Source organism: Dermacentor variabilis, chromosome 6 (genome assembly GCF_050947875.1).
Source record: "Dermacentor variabilis isolate Ectoservices chromosome 6, ASM5094787v1, whole genome shotgun sequence".
NCBI classification, from domain to species: Eukaryota; Metazoa; Arthropoda; class Arachnida; order Ixodida; family Ixodidae; genus Dermacentor; species Dermacentor variabilis.
Genome location: NC_134573.1, coordinates 36,176,986 through 36,203,255, shown reverse-complemented (window position 1 = coordinate 36,203,255; position 26,270 = coordinate 36,176,986). Strand labels below are relative to the sequence as shown.

Here is a 26,270-nt window from a genome sequence, read left to right as displayed (position 1 = left end):
ACATCGACGACGACAGTACCTGCTGATTACCGAAAAATAATTTCTTTGGACACTCCTGTACTGCTCGACGGTCGTGAATTGACTGCTTTAGTGGACACTGGAGCGGATTATTCTATAATCAGCAAAAAACTGGCCACCTTTCTGAAGAAAGTGACGACGCCTTGGCATCAAACGCCAGTTCGTACAGCTGGCGGGCACATCGTCACTCCACTCGGCATGTGCACGGCAAGAATACAGATTCGCGGCTCTACGTTTGTTTCCAGCTTGAGCATTCTCCCTCGGTGTTCTCGAGACCTAATCGTCTCCATCGATTTTTTCAGGGAGCACGGAGCTATCATCGACACTCGAGAACGCCTCGTCACTTTCTCGACAAAGAGCGCCGCAGCGACGACCAACACCATCCACCCTCGAGCACCTCTTCGTGTCATCGACGACGCTGTCACGTTACCACCACGTGCAAGTGTCGTGGTTCAGGTGGCATGTGACAGACTCTTACACGGTGAAGCGGTCGCAGAAACCAATCGCTCTCTCCTGCTTTCTCAAGGTGTTTGCGTAGCAAGAAGCCTTGTTGATCTCCATGATGGCCACTGTGAGGTCATTGTCAAGAACTTCATCTACGAACACCGGCACCTTTTCCCCGGTGCAGTCATCGCCTACGCCGACCCGATCGCCGATGTCACTGAGTGTTTTGTTCCCGAGGCAATCGACAATGCTGAACCACCTATAGGCAACGTCGACATTAGTCCAACGCTTCCTGAAGAGAACAAACAACCCCTACGCGAGCTGTGGCTCGAGTTCCACTCTTGCTTTCCACGATCGTCGAAGATACGTCAAACGTCGATTACGAAACACCGTATCATCACCTATGAGGACGTGCCCCCCATACGGCAACAGCCTTATCGTGTTTCCACGACCGAACGACATGCGATTCAAACGCAGGTGAAGGAAATGCTTAAAGACGGCGTAATACAGCCTTCATGCGGTCCCTGGTCATCGCCAGTCGTTCTCGTTGAAAAGAAAGCTGGCACGCTTCGTTTTTGTGTTGACTATCGGAAGCTAAACAAGGTCACAAAGAAATACGTGTACCCGTTTCCTCGTGTCGACGATTCTCTGGATAGACTGAGGCGCGCGAAGTATTTCTCCTCTATCGATCTGAAAAGTGGCTACTGGCAAATTGAAGTAGATAGCGGGACCGCGAGAAAATTGCGTTTGTGACTCCAGACGGCCTTTACGAATTTACACTACTCCATTTCGGCCTCTGTTCCGCGCCAGCCACATTCAGGTGAATTATGGATACAGTTCTCGCTGACCTCAAATGGAAAAGCTGCCTCGTCTATCTCGATGATGTCGTTATCTTTTCGGAGACTTTTGACGAGCACCTTCGACGCCTTCGGAATGTACTCGAAGCCATTCGATCGGCTGACCTTACACTCAAGCCAGACAAATGCCATTTCGGTTACGAGGAACTGAAGTTCCTTGGTCACGTCGTGAGCGCGGCAGGTGTTCGGCCCGATCCCGAGAAGACTGATGCCGTAGCTGCTTTTCCCACTCCAACCGACGAGAAAAGTGTCCGACGGTTTTTGGGCTTGTGTGCCTATTATCGACGCTTCATTGAAAATTTTTCGAAGATTGCAGAGCCGCTGTTTCGCCTTACACGTGACGACGTGCCATTCCTCTGGACTGATGAACAACAGACCGCCTTTGCGGAGTTACAACGTCGATTGTCTTCTCCTCCCGTGCTCGGTCATCTTGATGAGGATGCTGACACAGAAGTACGCACTGACGCCAGCAATATCGGTCTCGGAGCTATCATGGTGCAACGGCAAGACGGAACTGAACGAGTTATCGCCTACGCGAGCCGCACTCTGTCACGGGCAGAGTCCAATGATTCCACCACAGAGAAGCAGTGCCTCGCGGTTATTTGGGCTACTACAAAGTTTAGGCCGTATCTCTACGGGCGGCCATTTAAAGTTGTGACCGATCATCACGCTTTGTGCCGGTTTACCAACCTCCGAGTCCCTTCTGGACGATTGGCACGTTGGAGTCTGCGCCTCCAGGAATTTAACATCACCATCGTATACAAGTCAGGTAGGAAACATGAAGATGCTGACACGCTATCAAGAGCACCTATTGAATCTCAGAATCCTGACAAAGAAGATGACAGCGCCTTCCTGGGAGCCCTCAGCAGACCGGACCTGCTCGCTAAACAACGATCGGACGCTGAGTTAAGGCCCATCATTGATCACTTAGAAGGCGGCATCGCGTCCATTCCTCGCACACTTTCGTGACGGTTGTCGTCATTTTGCCTTCGAGAGGGCATATTATACAAAAGAAACACAGGTGCCGGCGACAAACCACATCTTCTAGTAGTGCCTTAAGGCTTTCGCGACGACATTCTATTAGCCTGCCACGACGAGCCGACATCTGGTCATTTGGGTTACTCAGGGACTCTGGACAGGGTACGGCAACTGTACTACTGGCCTAGACTGACTGCTTGCGTAGAACGCTACGTGAAAGGATGCCGCTAATGCAAGTGCCGAAAGTCACCACCCTTCAAGCCTGCAGGCCTTCTACGACCCATCGACCCTCCGCGTACGCCGTTTGATCAAGTTGGAATGGACCTTCTTGGACCATTTCCCTTGTCTTCCTCCGGCAATAAGTGGGTCATTGTCGCAACTGATTACTTGACGCGTTACGCTGAGACGAAGGCACTGCCACGCGGGACAGCACCTGAAGTTGCCCAGTTTTTTATGCATCACATTATGCTTCGGCATGGCGCACCATCATTCATCATTACTTACCGAGGGACGGCATTTACGGCGAAGCTTCCGGACGACATCTTCAAGTTGAGTTACACGAGTAATCAAAAGACTACTGCATGCACCCTCAGACTAACGGCTTGACAGAAAGACTGAACAAAACACTGGCAGACATGCTCTCTATGTACGGCGAGGTGCAGCACAAAATGTGGGACGAAATCCTGGCGTACGTAACGTTTGCGCACAACACTGCCACACAGGAAACTACACGATTTACGCCGTTTCGCCTAGTTTATGGTCGAGATGTTGAAACTATGCTAGACGCAGAAACGAGATTCCATATGAAGACATCGATCAGCTCGACCAGTTAGCTCCTGACGTCGAGGAGTATATTCAGCGTGCCGAGGAAGCACGTCAATTGGCCCGTGTCCACATCAAACAGCAGCAGTGTACAGATGCCATAAGGTACAATCTTCACCATCGACAAGTTACCTATGAGCCTGGTGACAAAGTTTGGGTTTGGACCCCCATTAGACGGTGAGGCCTCAGCGAGAAACTCCTGAGCAAGTACTTCGGACCATACACAGTACTAAGGCGTGTAAGCGACATGAACTATGAAGTTGTTCGAGACGGAGACCTACCATCGCCCAAGCACCGTTTACCACTCGCAGAGACCGTACATGTCGTCCGCCTGAAGCCGTATTTTGCACGGTGATGTTAAGTCTACTGGTGAAACAAACTTTCCTCTTTTTTTTTGCTGTCGACGCGTCGTCCTCCAAAGGACTGCGAAGTGTTTTTCTTTCTTTTTTTTTTTGTTCCCGACGACAGAACCTATTTTTTTTTTGCCTCGTGTGCATTGCCGTATGTGTGCTAGCGCGTTTCCCCCCCTTTTTTATGTCTTACCTAATGTGCGTACTTTCCGTGTACGTCTTGTGTTTGAGCATCGAGTCGATCCTTCATAGGGAGGGGGAATAACGCCACCTGGTGTTTTGAGCCGGCGAACATTCACCATTGCGTGCCCAGCAAAACGGCTGAGAAGACGACGAGGTCGAAGAACCCGCGCCAGTTGGAGAACTGTCGCTTAGTGCTTGGCATTTTTTGTCTCTGGCTGCTCGTACTGTCACTTACTCTTGTGTTAGCGCGTGACAATATATATATATATATATATATATTGGCACGTGTAGATCTTTAACTTTCTCTGGTGACTGCGTTTCACCGCCTATGTTATCGCACAGCGCAGGACGCGCCTGCAATGTATAGGATGTTTCTGGAATGTTATCGATGGTTCCATCCGTTGTCTCTCACCAAAGCTTGTGTAATCTGATTGCATATATGCGCGACGCGAATGGTGTAGAATTTTGTGGAAGACACGTGGGTCCCAGCAATTACTCTGGGAGATTCGACCACTGATATATAAACCCGACGCGCTTGACCCGCTGCCCAGATTTTCGACGATCGCCGAGTGTGTTCGCAGCTATCAATGTTCTTTGAGTGTAGCCTGCTTTTTAGGGCACAAGCTCGCCCATAAAACGCAAGTTCATTGATCACAGTTCTGCTGCCTTCTTCGCCGTCACTACTACGTGACATCTGGTGGAGGCGCTTTCGCGTTCATGTACCGAACGCCCCCGCAAAGCTACAATCCAAGCCCGAAACCCGAAAATAACACCAACGTCCCCAAAGACCAGCGAGCAAGCCGTAGGCAGCAAGTATTGCGACCGGAATACGGACCTCTTCCCGAGAAGGCCAGAGGGACCAAGCCCAACTCAAAAACACCAATGGCTATTCAAGCGTCACCCATTCTGCTGCAACAACCTCCGGACCCACCATAGATCATCGTATGAATATCCGGAAACTTCACTCGAGACTTATGAAAGAATTCGCGACTTTCAACAACTGGGACTCTGACGACAAGCTGCGGCGTGTATACTTCACCTTAGAAGAAGCCGCCAAGACGTGGTTTGAGAACAGGGAGTCGACCCTGACAACACGCGACCTGTTCCGTAGCACCTTCCTGCGGATCTTTACGGGCGTCGTGCGTAAGGAAAGGGCCGAAGCTATGCTAGAAGCCCGAGTACAAGTACCCAGCGAAAACATAGCGATCCTCACCGAGGACATGACGCACCTGTTCCGCCACGCCGAACCCAAAATGTCCGAGGAGAAAAAGCTTCGTCTACTCATGCGTGGCATCAAGCAAGAATTTTTCGCCGGAATGATAGGAAATCCACCGAAAAGCGTCGAAGAGTCTCTTCACGAGGCCACGAGCATCGAGAATACTCTGGAAAGGCGGAACCGGCAATTCAACCGCCACGCAAGCCCATAAAACTACGCTGAAGTTCAATCATTGGCCACTGACGACTTACGCGAGACCATTAGAGCGGTCTTGCGAGAGGAACTTCAGTGGATGTTCCCAAGAGCCCAGCCTAAGGTTGCGTCGATCGCGGACGTCGTGAGAGAAGAAATCCAGCAGTCACTCGAGCTTCCTGAAGGTCAGCTGAAATCGCCACCGGCTCAGCCTGAAGCGATGAGCTACGCTTCCGTCGCCCGCCGTCAAAATAACACTCCGCGCCCGCGCCAGAGCGCTGTAACGACGGAGTTCCACTGTCCGCCACCGCTGCCAGCTCGCCCACCCGTCGGCCAGCACAGCTACGCGAGCAATACAGACGACTCGATCGCCCCTCACCACCGCCCGCTCTGTTACCACTGCTGAGAAGCGGGTCACGTCTACCAACGATGCCCATAGCGGGAGATGTTACTGCGAGGGTTCGTCGTTAACGCGCCGCGACTACAGATTGCCGAACGACCTCGCGGTATCGCGACTACTTTGCCGCTACTCAATGGAGCCCTCGACGACCGTCCCATTCGCCTTTACCAGGCCGCTACCTGTCGCCACAGCGCCGAACATACACTGACCCAGCCCGGGGCCGGTCTGCGAGCCCATATCCATGAAAACTAAAAGAAGCAACCTATGGAGGGGCGGCTGCTGTTCGTCGAACTGACGAAGATCCTCCGCCGCCAGCGAAGTAGCCGAAGATACCATCTCGACGACATAACAACGACACGCCGCCGTCCCGACGAAGCAAAGAATACGACGACGAAACACGACCTGACGACGCCATATACCAGCCACATGTCAACGCGACGCAGCCGTGATATCACGCCAAGACCTAACTGTAACGGAAGACAAGGAACCACGAACCTCGACGTGCTGCTCGACGGCCACGCAGTCAACGCCTTAGTGGACAAAGGGACCGACTACTCCGTAATCAGTGGACCGATCGCCGCCCAGTTGAAGAAATTTAAAACTGCATGGGAAGGCTCTCAAATTCGGACCGCTGGAGGACACCTCATTGCGCCGGCTGGAATCTGCACGGCAAGAATTACAGTTCATGACCGGACCAAGCCCAGCCACCTTCGTTATTGTCCAACAGTGTTCACGCGACGTCATTCTCGGTATGTACTTCCTGGACCAACACGGCACCATCTCAACCTGAAGCCGAAATCGATAATGCTGTCGGAAGAACAAGCGATACCGCCGGAGAGCTCGCGCAGTCACCACGCCTTGAGTGTGCTCGAAGATGAAGTGAGCATCCCGCCGCGCTCCAGTATTACTATTTCCGTCGGCACCGAAACACCAGCTGACTTAGAAGGCGTCGTTGAAGCCGAACAACATTTACTGCTGGACCGTGAAATTTGCGCCACAAAAGGCATTGCTCGACTCCACGGAGGGAAGGCGGATGCTAACCAAGTTCAGCCAATAGTTCAAGCACGACAATCGCGCACATCAAGGAAATCGTGAAAACCGGCAATGCCTTTGTCCTCTCGGATTCTGCCGCCTCTACCCCGACGACTATATTTCGCGAACCAGACTTAGACATAAATCCAGGTCTCCTCATGAGTAAGCAGACAAAGCGCAGAAATCATCGACGATACAAAGACTGCTTTTCGACATCATCGAGGATTCGACAAAAACCAGTTGCAAATCATCGCATAATAACCGGAGTGTGCTCGACCACTCCGCCAGAGCCCTTACCGAGTTTCGACGCGGGAACAAGAAGCTATTGGGAAACAAGTCGACATAATGCACACGACATTATCTAGCCGTCGAAAAGTCCGTGGTCGTCTCCTATAGCCCTGGTGATGAAAAAGGACGGAACCCTACGTTTCTACGTCAATAATCATTGACTGAAAAGATCACGAAAAAGGACGTATACCCCCTTCCACGGATAGACGACGCATTGGAGCGGCTCTGCAACACTAACTACTTCTCGTCGATGAACCTAAAGTCTGGCTACTGGCAAATAGAAGTCGACGAGAGAGATCGCGAAAAGACAACCTTCATCACGCCAGACGGCCTCTACGATTTCAAGGCTATGCCATTCAGACTTTGCTCCGCATATGCAACGCTTCAGCGCGTCATGGACACAGTGTTAGCCCGATTGAAATGACAGACGTGTGTTGTTTACTTGGATGACGTCGTTGTCTTCACCGGAAATTTCGACGATCACCATAGGCGGCTTGCGACAGTATTAGAGGCCATCCAGTCATCAGGGCTCACTCTGAAGCCGGAAAAGTGCCGCTTCGCTTACGATGAGCTTCTGTCCCTAGGCCACGTCATCAGTAAATCTGGAGTACGCCCCGACCCGCAAAAGACAGCTGCCATCGCAAAGTTCCCGCAGCTCACCGACAAGAAAGCAGTGCGTAGATTCCTTGGCATGTGTGTTTACTACAGGCGCATTGTCAAGAACTTTTCACATCAAACTAATTATGATGTCGAGTTCAAGTGGGAAACGCTACAGGCCCACGCATTTCAAGAACTCAAACGACGCATGCAGTCGCCACTGGTACTGGCGCACTTCGATGAAGACGCCTTACCGAAATCCACACTGCCGCCAGTAGCCTAGGCCTCGGTGCCGTCGTAGTGCAAAGGAAATGCGGACTTGAACGGGCGATATTTCATGCTAGCCGGTCGCTGTCAAAAGCGGAAGGCAATTATTCTACGACTGAAAAGGAATCTCTCGCCATCATTTGGTCTGCAGCGAAATTCTCCCCTTACCTAGATGGCAGGCCATTCAACGTCGTCAGCGACCATAACGCGTTGTGTTGGCTAGTTAACTTAAAGGACCCTTCAGGACGGCTGGCGCGGTAGAGCCTCAGGCTGCGAGAATATGATGTCACGGTAATCTACAAGTCTGGACGAAAACACTCTGACGCCGACTGCCTCTCACGCCCCCCTATCGATCCCCCACCGAAAGACGACCAGGACCACGACGCCTTCCTTGGAATAATAAGCGCGGAAGACTTCACTGAACAGCAACGAGCAGACCCGCAGCTAAAAAGCCTCGTTCAATATTTGGAAGGGAACACCGACGTAGTCCCTAGGGCATTTAAGCGCAGATTGTCTTTGCTCACGCTACAAAACAACCTGCTCGTGAAGCAGAACTTTTCACCAGTCCGCGCCAGCTGCCTTCCTGTTGTTCCGTCAGCGCTGCGTCCGGAAGTATTGCACGCCTTGCATGACGATCCAACCGCTGGGCACCTTGGATTCTCCCGGACGCTATCGAGGATAGAGGAAAGGTATTACTGGCCGCGCGTGATCACCGACGTTTCCCGTTAAGTCAAGACATGCCGTGACTGTCAGCGACGCAAGACACCAGCGACAAGGCCAGCGGGGTTACTAAAGCCAATCGAGCCTCATAGCCGACCATTTCAGCAGATCTGGATGGACTTGTTGGGACCCTTTCCGACGTCGACAGCCGGAAATAGGTGGATAGTCGTGGCGACGGACTACCTTACCCGATTCGCTGAAACTAAAGCTTTGCCGAAAGGCAGTGCAACCGAAGTGGCGATTTGTTTCGTCGAGAACCTACTGCTGCAACATGGTGCCGCAGAAGTCCTCATCACCGACAGAGGAACGGCCTTTACTGCAGAGCTCACCCAAGCAATTCTGCAATACAGCCAGACAAGCCACAGGTGGACAACTGCCTACTACGCGCAGCCGAATGGTCTCACGGAGCGCCTGAACGAAACGCTCGCCGACATGCTAGCAATGTACGTCCACGTCGAGCGCAAGACGTGGGACTCGGTCCTCCCGTGCGTAACCTTTGCTTATAACGCGGCGGTACAAGAAACAACACAGATCACGCCGTTCAAGCTCGTTTATGGCAGCAACCCGACGACGACTCTCGAAGCCATGCTGCCGCACGTGACCGACGAAGAGAATCTTGACGTTGCTACCCATCTCCAGCGCGCCGAAGACGCCCGACAGCTCGCCCGCCTACGAATCTAGAAGCAGCGGCGTACCGACAGCCGACACTACAACCTCCGACTACGCTACGTGCAGTACCAGCCTGCCGCCCGTGTTTGGACCCCAATACGTTGACGAGGACTCAGTGAGAAACTATTGCGACGCTATTTTGGACGCTACAAGATCATAGGACGTGTTGGCTAACTGGAATATGAGGTCGTTACAGACGGTATTTCGAATTCACAGCGGCGCCATGTACTACCTGAAGTGATCCACGTGGTGCGTCTTAAGGCGCCAATACACTTCGACGTGACCCGGCGCGCGCGCGCGCGGTGGTTGCGCTACGTCACGCCAGGTCGGCTACGCCGCGTCAGGCGTAAATCCGTCCCCCTACAGTACAACGCCGCGCCCCTGCCGCAGCTGGAGTAGCGCATGCGCAGAACACCGCGCCGCTCCATGGCGCCTGTCGTGGAACATCGAAACAAATCTTTCGCGCGCTTTCTCTGTCGGTAGCGGCCGCGGACCGGACTGTTGCTCGGCGATGGCACGCATGCAGACACATTCCGCAAGACGAAATTAAGCAGGAGACACACGGTACGATTCGGCGTCCCATCCGACGCGCGGCGCCACATGCTCCGGCATGCGGCATACTACGATACGGGGCACACGGTGCGTGCATCCGAAAGATTGAGCGGCGCGTAAGCTCCGCCCAGATACAGCCCCCCAGCTTCACTTCATATCCACATCGAGAAACACAATACAAACAACTCTGCACAACACTGCTTCGCTTTACGCGAATACTGTCAATAAAATTATGCCCCTGCGAGTGATGGAACACTTCACGACGGCGCGTTGTCTACTGACGGCTCCGCCAACAACCAGTGATAGGGCTGGTAGGCCTAGCTAGGCGGACGCTGCGGCCGACGGCGCTGGCGATCCAACGCGAGCTCGTCAAAGAGCGCTTATTTTTGCCAAAACAACTAACACTTTACATTTAGGTCGCCCGTAATTAAATATAATGGTTTACTCGACGCAGTCGTTGCGAAGGGCAAACGTGCAAGCGAAGCGAGCAGCCTCGTTCAGACGGTCGTTGTGTGCTGTCTGCCAGTGAAATGCCCTCGCGTCACGGCTCCCGATCTTGCCAGTAGCTTGGTGCTACTGTATTAGGCGCTGCTTTGCATAACAGGCACACGTTCGAGATAATTTTACTGAACTAGTAACTATTTCGTGTCGGAAACAAACTGCAGCAGGTAAGGAAAAAAAAAAAGACTGCGAGAAACCGGCCAGCGAGCACCGCCTCCGTGGAGGGAACGTCAGAAAACGTCACATGCCAGCCACGCTGTCATTGGCTGCGGCCAAACGACGGTGCGGTTTTCGGACGCGTCGGACGATGAAAATCCCGCCTGCCCGGTTTGCCGAACTCCGGAAGTCCGATCCGGCGCTTCGGCACGGCAAAACACCTCGATTCCGGCTGCCGTTCCGGTGCGTCGGACGCCGGATCGGACACCGAATCGGACCGTGTGCCGCGTGGTCTGCGTCGCAAGAGGAACAGGTCTCTCTACATAACACAGACACGTAGCCGCTGCCACTCCTTTTCGTCGCTTCAACAGCTTTCAGTTCACGAGCATAGCGGTCCCTCAGCCGCTTCCATAGTTTCAGGCACTCATCGACTGAAACAGGGAAAACAAGACAAACAAACAGGCGCTGAATGAATAGCATATCCGGAGACCTATACACACACGTGCGTAGCATTGACGCTCCTGTTTAGAGGCCAGAGTACATGCGTATCTGCTCCCGCGCGTTGTTTTCCCGCTCCGCATCCCAGTAGTCCATTCCTTTGGTGTCGTAGACACACGGGTGTTGCTGGACGACGTCCAGAAACCTTTCGGTTCTGGAGCCGCACGTTTCATGCGAAGAGGCCATCTCGTTCTGGCTCAGCCTGCCAAGTAGTGAATCTCTACCTCGACGAGAGATGGCGCTAGGCGCTAACTTGCTGGGCGCGGTCGGCGCGAAATGCAGTCGGTTGCATTCGGCGCCGGACGACGTCCGAGCGCGCCGAATGCCGCCGGACTGTAGAGGGTCGTGTTTTCGCCAACGTAACGTCGCCATGACGAGCGCGCGCGCGTTACGTCAGAGTGTATTGGCGCCTTTAGGCCGCTTTACGCATGCTGACCAACTTCCTTAGTTTCTTGTTTCTTTGCTACGGGTGTTATTCTTTTTGTTTTTTGTTTTGCTTTTGTTTGATTACTTTCGTTCGTTTGCAGCATCGGGTCGATGCTTCATAAGAGATGGGTAGTGACACGTGTACATGTTTATCTTTCTCAGGTGACCACGTTTCACCGTTACAAATGTTATCGCACAGCGCAGGACATGCCTCCAATGTGTAGGAACTTTCTGGAATGTTATCGATGGTTCCATCCGCTGTTAGTCACCGAACCTTGTGTAATCTGATTGCATGTGTGCGCGACGCGAATGGTGTAGAACTTTATGGAAGACACGCTAGTACCGGCGATTACTCTGGATCATTCGACCACTTATGTAAGAAAGCCGACGCGCTGGAGCCGCTGATAAGATTTTCGACGATCGCAAAGTGTGTTCGCCGCTATCGTTGGTCTTGCAATGTAACCTACTTTTGAGGGCACCAGTTCGCCCAATAAAACGCCAGTTTCGTCAATCACAGTTTTGCTGTCTTTTTCGCCGTCACTACTACGTGACAATATATGTATGTATGTATGTATGTATGTATGTATATATATATATATATATATATATATATATATATATATATATATATATATTTTTTTTTTTTTTTTTCGCGCCTTAATACTTACACCTCCATGATCTAAATCCTAACCTATCGCATTCGACGTACTCACTGTACCCCTCTCCTATATTTCTTTTCTTTATATGTCCTTCTTATACTTTCTTTTTTTACGTGAAAGGGATAATTTTTCGCTTGTTTTTATTTCAATAGCAATATTTCCTTCAAGTTATTATTCCTATTTTTGTTCGTTGCATTCTTTTGTTTTATTTTATTTGATATTGCTTCTCTATTTCCTCTATAGTGTTTGTGAAGACGTTCGGGGGTTCGATCTCATTTTACTGCGCTAATCATTTTGTGTGTTAGGATGTTAAACCATTTTGACCTTTATGTGTGTATATAGTGTACCGCCCCCAACTTACAAACGCCCCAGGAAGGCTCTGCAATGTACTTAAAAATCAACAATTTCCTGGGAGCATGAAGCAGGTGAAGGAGCTAGGGAAATTGAGTGAAAATTTTTCCACACTAATGACAACTTATGATTTCCACTGAAACTCTTTACAGCAGGCTATGAGTACTAGAAAGATTTGCGCGCTTCATCTGTTCATGAAGTGCTTGTACAGAATATAGTTTGGAGTTTAACGAGAAATTTACCAGTACACATATGTGAGCTTATATACTTTTTTACTCTTCTGTAACAAAACAGTTTATCAATCGCTGTGTCCTAAGTTGAGAAGAAAAGTGGTAGGCGCGTTGTACTGCTGAGCAAATAATGCAACTATGTGGAATTCAATTCTGTTCGCCCTAATGTAAAGACATGTTTGCCTGTCTATCAACATAGCCCCGAAACATGCGTCGCGCATAGATATTCTCTGCCATGTGCGGACTTTAGTGACGAGTCACGCCAATATAATAGATGGCATTGGTGCTGTTCAATACCAGGTTGCCTGTGGAGCAACCATTATAGCCAAGAAATGGCTCCTGACAGCTGCCCACTGCCTGCACGATAATAAAGACAAGACAAAGCTTTACCAGCCTACGGACTTGAGGCTACGTGCAGGTGAGATACCGTTTTACTTTTTATATCAAATTTTACGATGTGAATTGTGATTGAGTACATTTAACTTCGGTGTTCATAATACTATTTATTTGGTATCGCCATATTACGCCTCAGAAATCCTTCTATTTGTCCGCCTCTTACCTACGTCGGCCTTGAGTGGTGCCAACACGGTGAAGGCATATAACAGCTACCGGTTTCCCACGTTCCTCGTGGTTCACTCAGAACTCTGATTCACTCTGCATTTTTTGCATGTTTCACTGCTTCTACAGGTGCTTCGATTTATATGCTCAAGTTGCCTTTCTGAGGCATGCAGCGAGCGCATTAATATAAAAGCTCAGCAATATCCCACCACCATGGGCGGGCGTCCTCACTTTATATATATATACGGCTGCGGCCGTCAAGACCATGAGTGTCCATCTTAGGGAGAGGCGTTATTCTGTAACAGAGTTCGCAAGCGTTGTAGGTGCTGGCCTCACACTCAATCGGTTACCCGCCGTCTTTCATAGGTGAATCAAGGCCGCGTTATACATGTGAAAGCATACCAGCTGCTCTGAAGTTCAGTCGAATGTTTTTGGTATTGATGTTGGCCATTGCTATCAAGTGGCACTTTTTGCTAGGCATGGATAACGGCTGCCCTAAGGATAACCCGACTACCGGAAGTTGCGTCACTCAAAATAGAAGCAGAAGTCCCCCCCTCCAAGTGTTCTCACCAATATGACATCACGTGGAAGCGGCAAAATTTGCGCCACGGCCATCGTTTGAAAAACTGGCGCTGACTCCACTAAAAAGTTCTGTGAAAACATAACTAAATGCCAGCAATGCAGAGGAAACTGTCATGTTATGACAGTTCCCTTTTTTTTCGGCTCTTGTTGCTATAAAACAGCAACAAGAGCCGATCTTATGTTAATGGAGCTTAGCAAATAGGTCCAAAGACTAAAGCTGAGCTAATTAGCGCCAATAATCAAGGCATTAGAAAAAATGAAAACTTCAACTGAGTGACGGGAAAGGGTAATCGCGGATTTATAAAAGCAAAGAAGATAACAGAAGCGCGTGACGACATACTAATTACGCTCAAATCGGTACTGCATACTACAAAAGGAAAATAGAAATCTTAAGGTACTGCTGTGAAAGTGGGTCGAAAAAATGTAATACTAGGAACTGAATAATGGCTTCAGGCAAGTATTACTGGCTTTTAAGCAGAGTGTTGATCCACGAAGGCTTGCATGCTGAACGTTGTGTCGTGACTTCGTGTCTTGTCTGTCGGCTCCTCCTGCAGCACTCCAGTACTTCCAGCTGCCGGGGCTTCCAGTGACCACAGTTCAGCGGCAATATGTTGCGGCCCACCGACCGAGGTGGGCGTGGTCACTTGAAGTGTTGCCGCTGCGTCCCTTGTCCAGCCGGGCAGCTTCAATGAGAGCATGACCGCTGACATGTGGCCCGTTTTTATGATGACGCTGTCATTGGGTTAACATGTGTGCTCTATACGGGCTAAACCGTATTCTCAATAGATGGCAAAGATGTTGATGAAGACACGACTGCTATCTCAAGCTATACTTGCGGACAACATCTTGAGGCAATCAACGGGAAGCTACAGGAGCACACCGCGAGCAAGCAAAGGCGCTGCCTATCGTACATCGTCATCCACGTTACTTTATGCTTTGCAAAAGAACACATTACTGCCTCATTTGCAAGAGCGAAATAACAAAATACGCCATTGAGTGTTAACTGTGACCAATTTTTCTGTTTTTCTCCCCCACGTTCGCGCAAATGCGATGCGGTCGTACGTGCATGCTATGTTGATTGAGTATGTGCTCCAAGTAACCAAAAGTCCTCTCTAACGCTGGCGGAATACATCACGTAGTAATACAGGCTGAGAAGCTCCGTCTGAGTAGGGTTCCCTTGATTGCAACAGAAATTTGTGCACGAGCTTGGTAAAAAACGAGTAAGACGATTCAGGAAAGTGGTGAGGGACATGCACGGCCATATATGGAGAACGGGAAGTGTGTCAAAAATCCTGAGAATGCTAATCGCAATAAAACATTGTCACGAATTTAGGCACTCTACAAATAGACAAAAAGAACGTGTACATCGTGGAAAAACACGTATTACCCAAAAATAAGTAAGCAAAAGAAAACGATACACAAATAGTAGTACAACCAATAGCTCTACATGCACCCGCTAAATCCCTATGCGTGCACCAGCCATGCGCCACAAATCAACACCGTAGTTGCAGTGTCTCAGTTCACAATAGGCTAAAGAACCAAAACTATCCAACCGTGACGACATGGCGATAGCCAGTGCGACGTGTCAAAAGACGCGGCCGTTGTGACTCCGACCGCTTGACCGGCAACTCCCAAGATTGGCTCCGAGGCATCCGTAAACCACGTGGCACAGGGCGTGTCGCAGTCGGTAATGCGGCTGGTCGCTTACGTGACCAGGCAGTTGCCTCTGTGGCACTGGCCAGTGGCAGGTTACGGCTTCACGGTGCTGAACCAAGGTAGTGCAGCACTGCCATAGTACCGGAACCGGGCTCGGGAGTTGGAGCTGTTGCCGGCCAACTCTCAGACGTTGCCCTCCGTCCGTGTTCCCGCTTAATTCCGATGACGTCGCCGGAGCACAGCTGGCGATGCGGCTGCACCAGTCCATGCGCACGTCAGCAATGCCCCGCTCATCTGTCTTCTCCATGCTCTTCTTTTTTTTTTTGCTCTTTCCTTCTGATCCACGTTCCTTCTCTTCAGGTGACTTCTGTTTTTTTCTTATCTCCTTTATATTCATACATTCCTTCTTTTTTTTCAAACAGCGTCTTCATCTTGCTTTCACGAGAAGCATGCGGGTCGCTTGCAACGTATCTTGTAGCCCCCCTTTCTGAGACATTTCTTGTTAAATACAAGCTGCTAATCACTTGTCTTGCAACAAGGTATAAAATATTTGCACCAAATTTAAGACATTACGCGGCAGCATAAAATTATACATCATTTTGTTTCGCTTTACATCCGACATTGTCGCTATAGTTCACACCTACAACAATGGGGGCAGTTAACAGCGTTTACACTACTTTCCTGCAGACAAACCGTAACTACACAATCTACAACAAATTGCATTCAGAATGGACCACCTACTTTCTGTCACCGAAGTACCTCATAAAAATTGCACAACCTAAATTGATATATGATATTAAAGTCTTATCTACACCAGAGTGGACAATATTTAGACATGATTCACAAAATCATTTTACACTCTATATAATGCTTCACACTAGACCATAGTTATCGGAATTTAATATCTGCATTAAAAGTAAGCACTCTTCAAACACTTTCTAACCATGTTCTTGAAGACTGACAACTGCTGCATGTGTTCCCTAAGTGACCTTCCTTTTTATTGTGCCAGTAATTCAGCTCCACCACATTTTTCGCCTACCCTTTTCCTGAACCATATTTAACGAATTTGATTTAACTCCCGCTTCATATTTTTTCCCTTGATCACCATATCTTCTCAGCCACACGCGTCTTGCACCATCTTGCTCTCAACCTCCTGCGCATCTTCTTGCACCTCTTACGCGTTGCACGTCTTGGACGATTACGGTATCTACAGGCGTTGTTCTAGTTCTCGCAGTTGAAATTGCTCTTCCTTAGTCGTTTATTCTTTGGTGAGAGGATTCTGCTTCTATGTACCTGCTGCTCTTCCTCTGAACACCTGTATATATACATCTCGATGCTGAAAAATTATTCTACTTATCTTTGCGCTGTTCTTCGATGTGCTGCAATGAACTGTGTGCAACGCCACCGAGCGGTACCTCGTTCGCGACTTCTTCAGTTTCCCTATAATATGGTCATCCCAACTCTGCTTCAATCTTGTCTTCTCCCATGCGTTTATCATCCCCTAGTGTGCGTTTTCTGTGAAATCTATCTCGCTCGGCGCTGCTACGTATTGTAGGTGGTCCACTTTTGAGCCACTCTTGCAGCAGGTACACCGGCCCGCATGTGGACAGAGAACTTCTTGCTCGCACTTCGTTCTCGTGTTCGCCCTTCTCAATAACGTAGACGCGGGTCTTCCCTTTCTTACAGTTACTCCTGCGGTGGCGCGGTACTGCCACATGCTATGTGAGAACTTCCTTACATATTTTATTAGCAGACATAGTCTAAACTGATGAGTTCTTTCTTTTATGTCCTCATTGCTCGTCTTTTCTGGATCTGCGAGATCGCTGAAACAGTTCTCAATTATAAACCCACTTTGTCCCGAGGTAAAGCCACTTTTGTCTCTTTCACCTTCGTATCGAAAAATCGATCGTAATGTTACTCGTCGTCTTATCCCGGTCATTCTGCAGCAACGCTTCCCTTGTCACGAGCTTCTCTTAAAGACATCATGCCTGCTATCTAATCTGTCAACTCCTTCTGTCGTTTTTATTCTATCATGCTACTCTGCTACGTCGATACGCCTACTGGCTATCTTTATCTCACCCTTACTCACTTTCATTTTCTATGCATGTAATTTTTGTCAAAGCATGTTTATCTCTTTCTCTTGGAGCTGTTCCCTCTCCATATATTCTTTCTGAACTGCAGCACATTCTGTTAATCAAGTGGCATAGATACGTTTCGTTTGATCCTCAATTAGTCTGTCGCCCGTTTATCTCTAACGTTTGACTCACGATAAGTAGCTAATATTCGTCCCAGTCCATCTCAAGGTTACCAAAATCCGTGACAGGGCCGGAAGTAAATCGCGGCACGCTTAACAACTGCCACAAATTTACGCGCTCTTGAAACAGCCAGAAGACAAGGCGTACCTGACAGAAAAACATAACACAAAAATGAGTCAGCAATAAACGATAAAGAAATACTACAACGAATAATTGCGAAATCCATATGCTCGCTACTCATCCACAACAAACCGACACCCGAGCTATGGTGTCCCAGTTCCAATATGCTAAAGAACAAAAACTGTCTAACCGTTGCGGCATGGCGGTAGTCGGTCCTACGTATCACAATACGCGGCCGTTGTAGCTCCGACGTGACGCAGACGTCAGCCTCGGTCGCGGTCGCTTGAGAGGTCTGGCTTCTACAGTGGCGGCAATCCATCCCTGACCGACGTGACACAGGACGTGGTCGATTACATGGCCAGGAGGTTACCTCCGGGGCTTAGTCAAGCGCCGTTAAGCCGTATCCTACGGCTTCACGGGGCTTGATTGAGGCCGTGGAGCCACGACACCGTAGCCGGGGCTTAGAAGCGGGAGCTGTCGCTGGTGAACTCCCAGAAGTACCCCTTCCGGTCCCGGCACTCGATGAATCCCGTTCACATCACCAGAGCTCAGCTGACAATGCGTGTGCACCAGTCCATGCCCTTATCAGCAAAGCCCGCTAATCTGCCTTCTCCTTTCTCTTTCTTTTCGTCTTTCATCACGCTTCAGGTTCCTCCCTTTCATTTGACGTCATTTTTGTCTTCTTTTCTTGTTTACATTCATGCATTCTTTCTTTACGCGAAACGAACGTTGCTCGCTTGTCCCCCATTACAATCATACCATTTAAGATACTTTCAAAAAGAAGTAATGCGGAAGCCTTGCATCGGGGCCGAGATCTACATCATCGAAATTTCGCCGCTTTAGCTCGGTTTGCCCTTTCCAAGTTTATTGCCAATTGATGTATCCTACCCCATCAGACGGCTTTAGAAACGCCTGCGCCAAGATTTCCGATGTATAGTATTCAACGTTTCGACTTGCCTTGTGCCGCTTCGACGCCAAGTGACGATAGGGCAGCCGGCAACGATAACTAATGCGCTTCGGAGTTAGGCAAGGTGAACATTCAGGTTGCATAAAATAAGTATAGCTTACCATTATCGATATTGTGACAGAAAGTATGTCTACTAGATAAGAATATCGCCGAGTATTGCCACGTGTATTAAAATAAAAGTCGTTTTTTGTAATCTTTGGCTTTGCGGCAGATGACTCTCCTTCAGATGTGCGCATACAGTACCAGACAAAAACAATTTTGTTTCATTTCTCAACAGGACTCGTCAACAGAAAGAATTCTTCGTCCGCGAAGGAGCTCGTGGTTGAGGCTATTGTGCGACACGAGGATTATAATGGGTCGACGTTCCACAACGACATTGCCCTCCTGCAGTTAAAAGATGAGATCAAATTCGAACCCAAGATACGGCCCATTTGTCTACCACCTGGAAAAGGTGAGTGATTTAGTTATAATACCGGTGCTTTATGAACTCTCTGAGCAATTGTGTGCAGCGATGCAAAAACAGAACACACATAATGAGCATTAGATATATTACAGTTCCTTTATTGTGCACCTTTTTGGATCGTGCTCGTCACACATAAGCTGTATCACCGCCGTGCTGCAACAAGCATGGGTGGGAAATCCCTTTTTAGACACTGTATTCGTTGTGTCTCGCAAGAAGGGCAATATATCGTGATTTTCGTGAGAAATAATTTAGCGTAGCCCTCTGTAGCGGTTTCAAATTACCTGAGCGACTCCTTGATTCAATCGGTGCGCACGGGTGGCTGACACACTAAAAGATGTTGGTAGACATAAGAGGAATATAGAAAGAAGACGAAGTGGACATGAGAAATGTTTGCCTTCAGAACAAATTTTCTCATCTGCCTATGTTCTGATGAGACTCTTTCAACTGCGCCTGCGGCGAAAGGAAAGCGCTCACTGCACAAAAAAGACACTTATCAGAATCGTCGAATACGGTATGGATGCTTACACTCTCATCTTTGAAATAATTTGAAGCCCAGCTTTCATTCCCTAACAGTACGCACATTGAGAAACACCTATTTGGTGTTTCTTGACGCTGCATGTTGTATAGAACTAAAGAACAACAACTGCACAGATCGCATTGTTTTCTTCTATATTATAAATCTGCCTTGGATATGCATAACATTCATATTTAATTAATGTAAGTTGAGTAATCTGCTGAATTAGTGATGCACATTATGTTGCTACGGTAGTTTCCTTTATCAAATAGTGGATTTGGGAAAATTAGAGCACCCACTGTATCCAACAATATGTACGCCCCTGGAAAGGAGAAAAGACAATTTTGACGAAGCATGTGCTGAGGATTGAGTCCATAGAGACATGCTTTTAAGAACCTGTAGCCTGTGCTTGATACAACAATGCGATTGTAGCAAATAGATGGCAGTCCCTGATTATTTTGGTATCTGCAAGATGGCCTTACTACCGGTGGCAGAGGTACCAAGTCTTACCCAAAACATGTTCCGTCTGACATGATAATGCCAAGAAGGGCGGGAAACACGTATTAATAGAACCGTGCAGCTTGTCTTTTGTTCTCAGGGAACTCGAAGCTGTTCTTCTGGACGCCGATAAATGAATAGTTGACTTTGTCACCTCTGCCGAGTTTGACGTATTCCCGGGGAATGTTCGCGCTCCGCCTCGTCTGACACTTGGCCGTGCACAGTTTTTTTAATATACGGACCTACAAACAGCGCGAAAAATGACGCAGAGAAAGACGAGAAGATTTGAAGTCCAGCATTAGTGATATACGTTTCTTGTACTTTACATTTCCGTTACGTTGTTCATATTACAATTGACCAACGTGCCGAACTTGAGGTACTTGCCATCCTTTTTTAGCCATTAGATACGGAAACTTGTACAAGTCGCTATAACCGATTAAGACAAACCTTTGACCCCCATCGAGGCCTTGGTGTTATTTAACTTTAGCAGTCCTTCGTGAGTCCTGAGAAGGTAAAGTAGCTGTAATAATCAACTTCGGGAAAGCCAAAAAGATGCCGTTAGATCTGAAACTAAATGTATTCTGCTCCGTGCCTGTACAACAAATCGTATATATTTCTGGTCGAACTTATCCCTTTTTGGCCGTGCGGCTCAATAAAAGTGTTCTTGAAGGCTTAAAATTCTTAGAACTCCTTTATGCGCCTTCCGACATGAATTGCAATGCTTTAAAAAAAGATTTCGTAGCAAAACATTCCGAAGAAAACCACAACTATATTTAGAAGTATTACCCGTACTCACGCACTGCACATTCAGGCCACATATAAAAGTCTACACTTCTCAGAATTTAGTTCCGGCAAGGGAATTCGTATGAAACGTAATGATGTCCAGCGGTAAAATTTGTCACATACGCTTAATACGGTCATCATATTTCGGCGATACTATGTTTGCTGATGGCTACTGAGGTTACTTTTAATTTTCTCATGTGTACCCTCATTTAAATATATTCATTTTGCAGAAAACATCTTTAGAGATTCCGACTTCTACAAGCCTGGGAAAGTTGCTTTTGCCGTCGGCTGGGGAGTGCAAGATTCCAAAGCCAAAGCGTCCGCAGAACACTTGATGCAACTGAAAATGACTATTGGTAGTGAGACACACTGCAGGAACAAGACTGGGAACTACCGCCCTGATATAATGATGTGCTCAATTTCCAATGAAGGTAAGTTCTTCCTCGCAACTTCGCATTATTCTTCATGCCTTCTTAAGTTGGCACTGCAATTTTTTCGTTTAGGTTGGAGAACTTTTTCTTCATATCGTTAACAAAATTAGGCCGTCATTGAATACATGTATTATAGATGAGATGGATGGTATGAGCAGCAATGCGCATTGCGAATATTGCTTTAAAAATATATGTTAGCAGCACTTTATTTATATTTGAATGAGTCGGGGATTCAGCGTTTCAGAAATGAGAGCAACAAGCATTTAAAGCTATTTTTCATTCTTGGCATCAAGGACTGAATTTTCAGCGATGATTTTTATGTCTATTTTTATTTGATACAGATAAGTAAATTTTATGGGTGTCAGCCGAACTCTAGACATTACGTAACATTCAAGTCGATTCGAGCAGTTGGGCATTGTTTGACTACAAACAAAGAAGACAATTTGGCGTGAAGAGCGTGCGGCGGGCTCACGCAGCAATGTTGTGCATGCAGCGTTGCTACAATTGTCAATACCTGTAAATACACATTCGCTTGACTATTTCTGGTCCGTATATTTTTGATGGAGGTGTGGGGTAGCCCCAACAGGCCATGGAGCGGTCGTCGCCAACGTATTGACTTTCATGACGGGGGAGGCAACGCCACCGGCAGAAACCCCAGCTGTTGGCCTGGCGTATCCGAAAGATCCAGAGACTTTCTGTGCCACTGATAACGTCGACGTGGAAGATTGGATAACCATGTATGAGCGTGAGTACAAGCAACAGGTGGGATGCAACCGTGATGTTGGCCAACCGGATGTTCTACTTGCAAGGCATGGCGAGGGTGTCGTTTGACAACCACGAAGATGAGCTTACGCACTGGGAAACGTGTAAAAAAAGCTGAAGAAAATGTTTAGCCTTCCATTGTAGCGGAAGAACGCCGCTAGGAAAGTCCTAGCGACTCGCGCAGAAACGTCCGCGGAATCATACATTGCTTAGATTCAGAACGTGCTTCCTCTGTGCTGCAAGGCTGGCAATGACAAGTGCGAGTCGCACAAGGTTTATCATGTCTTGAAGAGCACCGCTAACGATACTTTCAACTTGCTAATGTGTAAGAATTGTGCGACAGTCGGCGACATTGTTAAGGTGTGCCCACGCTTTGAGCAGGCAAGGAGCCGCCGCATTTGCAACGTAGTTCGCCCACTAACAGCACAAAGCTGGAACTTCCTGATGCGAGGACAGCAGAATACAGCGACCATGGACTTCAGAAGACGTGGCACGAATTATTCAGCATGAAATTGAAGCAACGCCACCTGCCACACTTTTTTCATGCTTCAGTGGTTCCGACAGCTTGGCCACATGTTCAAGCAATAGTCCGCGAAGAACTGCAAAATTTCAAAATTTCTTTCTTTTGTTATATTGCAACTTCACACCTGTCTGGTGGGCCTTATCCTTCGCCTAGCCAGCGGTAACATCCACGTTATCGACAGCGGACCAATTGGCTAAGTCCAGATGATCGACCAATCAGCTTTGCTTGCCATCGAATTGGTCACGAATGGTCACTGCCATCGCCACAACCATTTCCACTTCTCATATCAGCGACCAACCAACGAATATTACCGTTCCGGGCTGAGGCCGCGGCGTTTCCGTCTTCTATGTGACCAGCAGCGGCCTAATGCCGACGCAACTGCCACGTGCAAGACCGTCGTTGTGCCGTCACCAGCGCCGTGCGCCCATCGGCCGTCGTCCATATCACCCAGACTCGTCGTCCACCGCACCCAATGAACATCCGGCGCTCTTCCTGGAAAAAGTAGCTGCTGCAACTCCCGGACGTAATTCTACACTGACGACGTGACCTGAAAATCCTCTGCTCACTTTTCGGACCAGACAAAACTCGGTTGATGCTATAGACGACGGCGTAAAAATTCAGTCGCTGATCGGCACTGCTGCGCAACTAAGATTAATGCCCAATTGCGCCGCCACCTGAACAAAGTCCTCACAGCTGCCGCATCAAGAACATACCGCGCCGCCTATTGTGCAACAGCGACCGAGCTCGGAATGGGCGCTGCTCCCCTCAGTATCGCAAGGCACCTTACCTCTGTTTCCTTTGCAGTTTTGGAACAGTGCCCTGCCGATGTCATACAAGGATGAAACTTATCATCTCATTCAGCGCTCTTTTCCTGTGCGTCCAGTGTTATTAAGCTTCAACTGCTGCAGAGAGGCGGCATTCAACAAGAGGCACAACCGCGCTTATGTTCCCTCGATGACAGCCGTGCGCCGCCGCAAACTAACAAGTGTGTTAATATGACCGCGTTTCTGCCTGTGCCGGGACGTCGCCATTCCGCACACCTACCCACCGTGGCAAACAACCGGGCACACTCGCTCTTCTGAACCACTTCGCGCAAGCTATCCCGAGAGGCAAGTCGCTGGCATCTCTTGCCTGCCGATGATTTCGAGATATCCGCATTAAACGCGCAAGATCCACTGTCATCCGCATGCAAGGTCTATCAGGGCACTCCTGCACCAGACTTAGCAAGATGATGGCATCTGACCAATATGAAGATGATATATATATATATATATATATATATATATATATATATATATATATATATATATATATAGCGAGAGAGTGAAAAAGCGTAGAAACCACATGCGTTAGAAGATCCGGCACAAGTTCGGCGATTATGCAGACTAGCACTTATGCCTGCTGAACTATCATTCGTCGTCTGCCCACCCACTGACCTTGTCCACGTGACTAGGCTGAAAGATTACTTCACCGTGATTTCGCCCACATAAACACTACCGCCGTGATGGCGCCTTTCTGACTGGGACGTGATGTCACGAAGCAGTGGGTCAGTGTGTGACTATGAACAAAGAGGACGAATTGGCGGGAAGAGCGTGTGGCTGTTTTGGGCAGCCGCCTTCTGTATGACGCGTTGCTGCAATTCGTAAATATCCTCCACATACAACTAACATTTGCCAATTCCGCCCCGTGGCAATATTGACACGTCTACGTGCACATTTTGTTTATTTATTTATTTATTTATTTGCTTGGTCACAGTACAGTGTAACAGGAAGCGGAGAGAAAAGCGATCCTGTATTTTTTTAAATAGTGGGTCGCTAGGTGCTAGAACTACAGCGTTGTCTGTCAGCCTCAGTATTTTCGTGTGTATTCTTTGTAATTTTGTTAAGTTTGTTTCTGTAGTTTTTTCCTAAACCAAATAGCAGTAGTTGAGATAACAAATAAACAGCGATGTGTACATCAATGACCTCACCTAGTTGGGGATAAGGTACCGGATAGGTTTAATATTCCTTTTATCCGGCTTAATTTTATTTCAATATTATTCTCGTGGTCATCCCATTGCAAAAAAACAGGCGAAATGTACCCCAAGTACGTTTACTGACTGCACTATTTCTATATCTGTGCCTCTAAATACAAGGTTATTCTGGAAATCACTTGTCGACCTTCCGAATGAAAAACTACGGCTTTTATTTTAGTTGCATTTATTTTTAACTTATGGTTACTTGTCCAGTTGTCCAACTTCTGTAAGATGTCATTAGCTTTGCTAGAAAGAATAACATCTGATGCTGAGGTGACAAATATACTCGTGTCATCTGCATAGATAATAAGCTTAACTTCTGGGGAGATACGGACTATGACATTAATATATAAAGTGAACAATAAAGGACCAAGAATGCTCCCCTGGGGTGCACCTGAAATTATCTTCTTCTTATCTGATACGAAATCGTTTATAGAAATAAATTGACGTCTATGCGCCAGATAGCTCTTAAGTAGCACGAGGTGGAGCCCGCGCATGCCATAATGGTTTAATTTTTCAATAAATATGCTCTGGTAAATGTAGTCAAATGCTTGCGTGAAATCCAAAAAAATTCCGACCACTTTATTTTTTCTACTCAAACTGTTGTAGGATATATTCTTTTTGATCCAGTAGGGCGAGTTTTGTAAACTCATGTTTTTGGACGCCACATTGCAATTTTGTCAGGACATATTTGGTGCAAAAATAGGATAAGCGAATAAATATCATTTTTTCGAAACCTTTAGAAAATACGGGGAGAATAGATATGGGTCGATAATTTGCAACGTTATGCTTGTTCCCCTTTTTGTAGATAGCTATTACGCGTGCCATTTGCAATTTGGAAGGAAAAACCGCTGTCGAAATACAGAGGTTGAATATGTGTGTTAGTGCTGGACTGATCTGATCAAAAGCATATCTCACTGCTTTTATTTGCATGCCATCGGCGTCGCAGCTGCGACTGTTTTTAAGCCAAGAAATACTGTACGGGCTTCTGCTTCAATAGTACCTTCTATGAAAAATGCGTTTGTAGTTTCTGGACCCAGAGTTCGGCAAGCAGCGGGTGATCTATCGTTAAAGTATCTGTAAATGAAGCAATCATTACGAACATAGGCCATCTCCTCTCCACTGACCAAGTTCCCATCATGGAGCACCTCCTTAATTTGCTCTGCTCTCGGAGCGCGGCCCATCAAAGAGTTTATTTTATTCCATAAAACATCAGCTCGTTTTGAGCACAAAGTAAATGCTTGTGTGTGATACAGCTCCTTTGGTTTCTTCATTTTTTTACTTAAGGCACTTCGGAACTGCTTGAAAGCAATTAGGTACGCCTCGTCGCGCGTACGGATAAATTTACGAAATAATGTGTCTTTTTTGTCAATTAAACGTAGGGTTTCGCGCGTCATCCAACGATTCCGACAACCTTTATGTTTATACTGTCGTTTATAAGGGAAGTGTTCTTTGTATATACAAATAAAGGATTCTAAGAAAGCGTCATAGGCTGCATTCGCATCATTTGAGTGAAAAAACATCGTCATAATGCAAAGTGCCGATCTCTGAACGGAAGGCATCCAAAGCAGCTGGCGAGACATGCTGATAACTATAAGGAATGTCATTCTGAATTAACGTAGGTAACCTGTTTTTACAGAACAACATATCGCCATGTGATCACTAATATGATACGTAAGAACAACACAGGCCACACACGACAGGTCACATCTTGTGATAAATAAGACTAAGGTGGTAT

The 26,270-nt window shown here is 47.8% G+C and overlaps 1 protein-coding gene across 1 annotated transcript in view; it reads left to right on the top strand.

The window, feature by feature from the left end:
- Window positions 1-26,270, top strand: part of LOC142584733 (complement C2-like) — a 279,859-nt gene that overhangs the window by 204,612 nt on the left and 48,977 nt on the right. Inside the window, exons 15-17 of the mRNA XM_075694959.1 lie at window positions 12,707-12,824; window positions 18,822-18,995; window positions 21,033-21,233. Coding sequence (XP_075551074.1) covers window positions 12,707-12,824; window positions 18,822-18,995; window positions 21,033-21,233 — 493 coding nt within the window. The remainder of the gene's footprint in view (window positions 1-12,706; window positions 12,825-18,821; window positions 18,996-21,032; window positions 21,234-26,270) is intronic.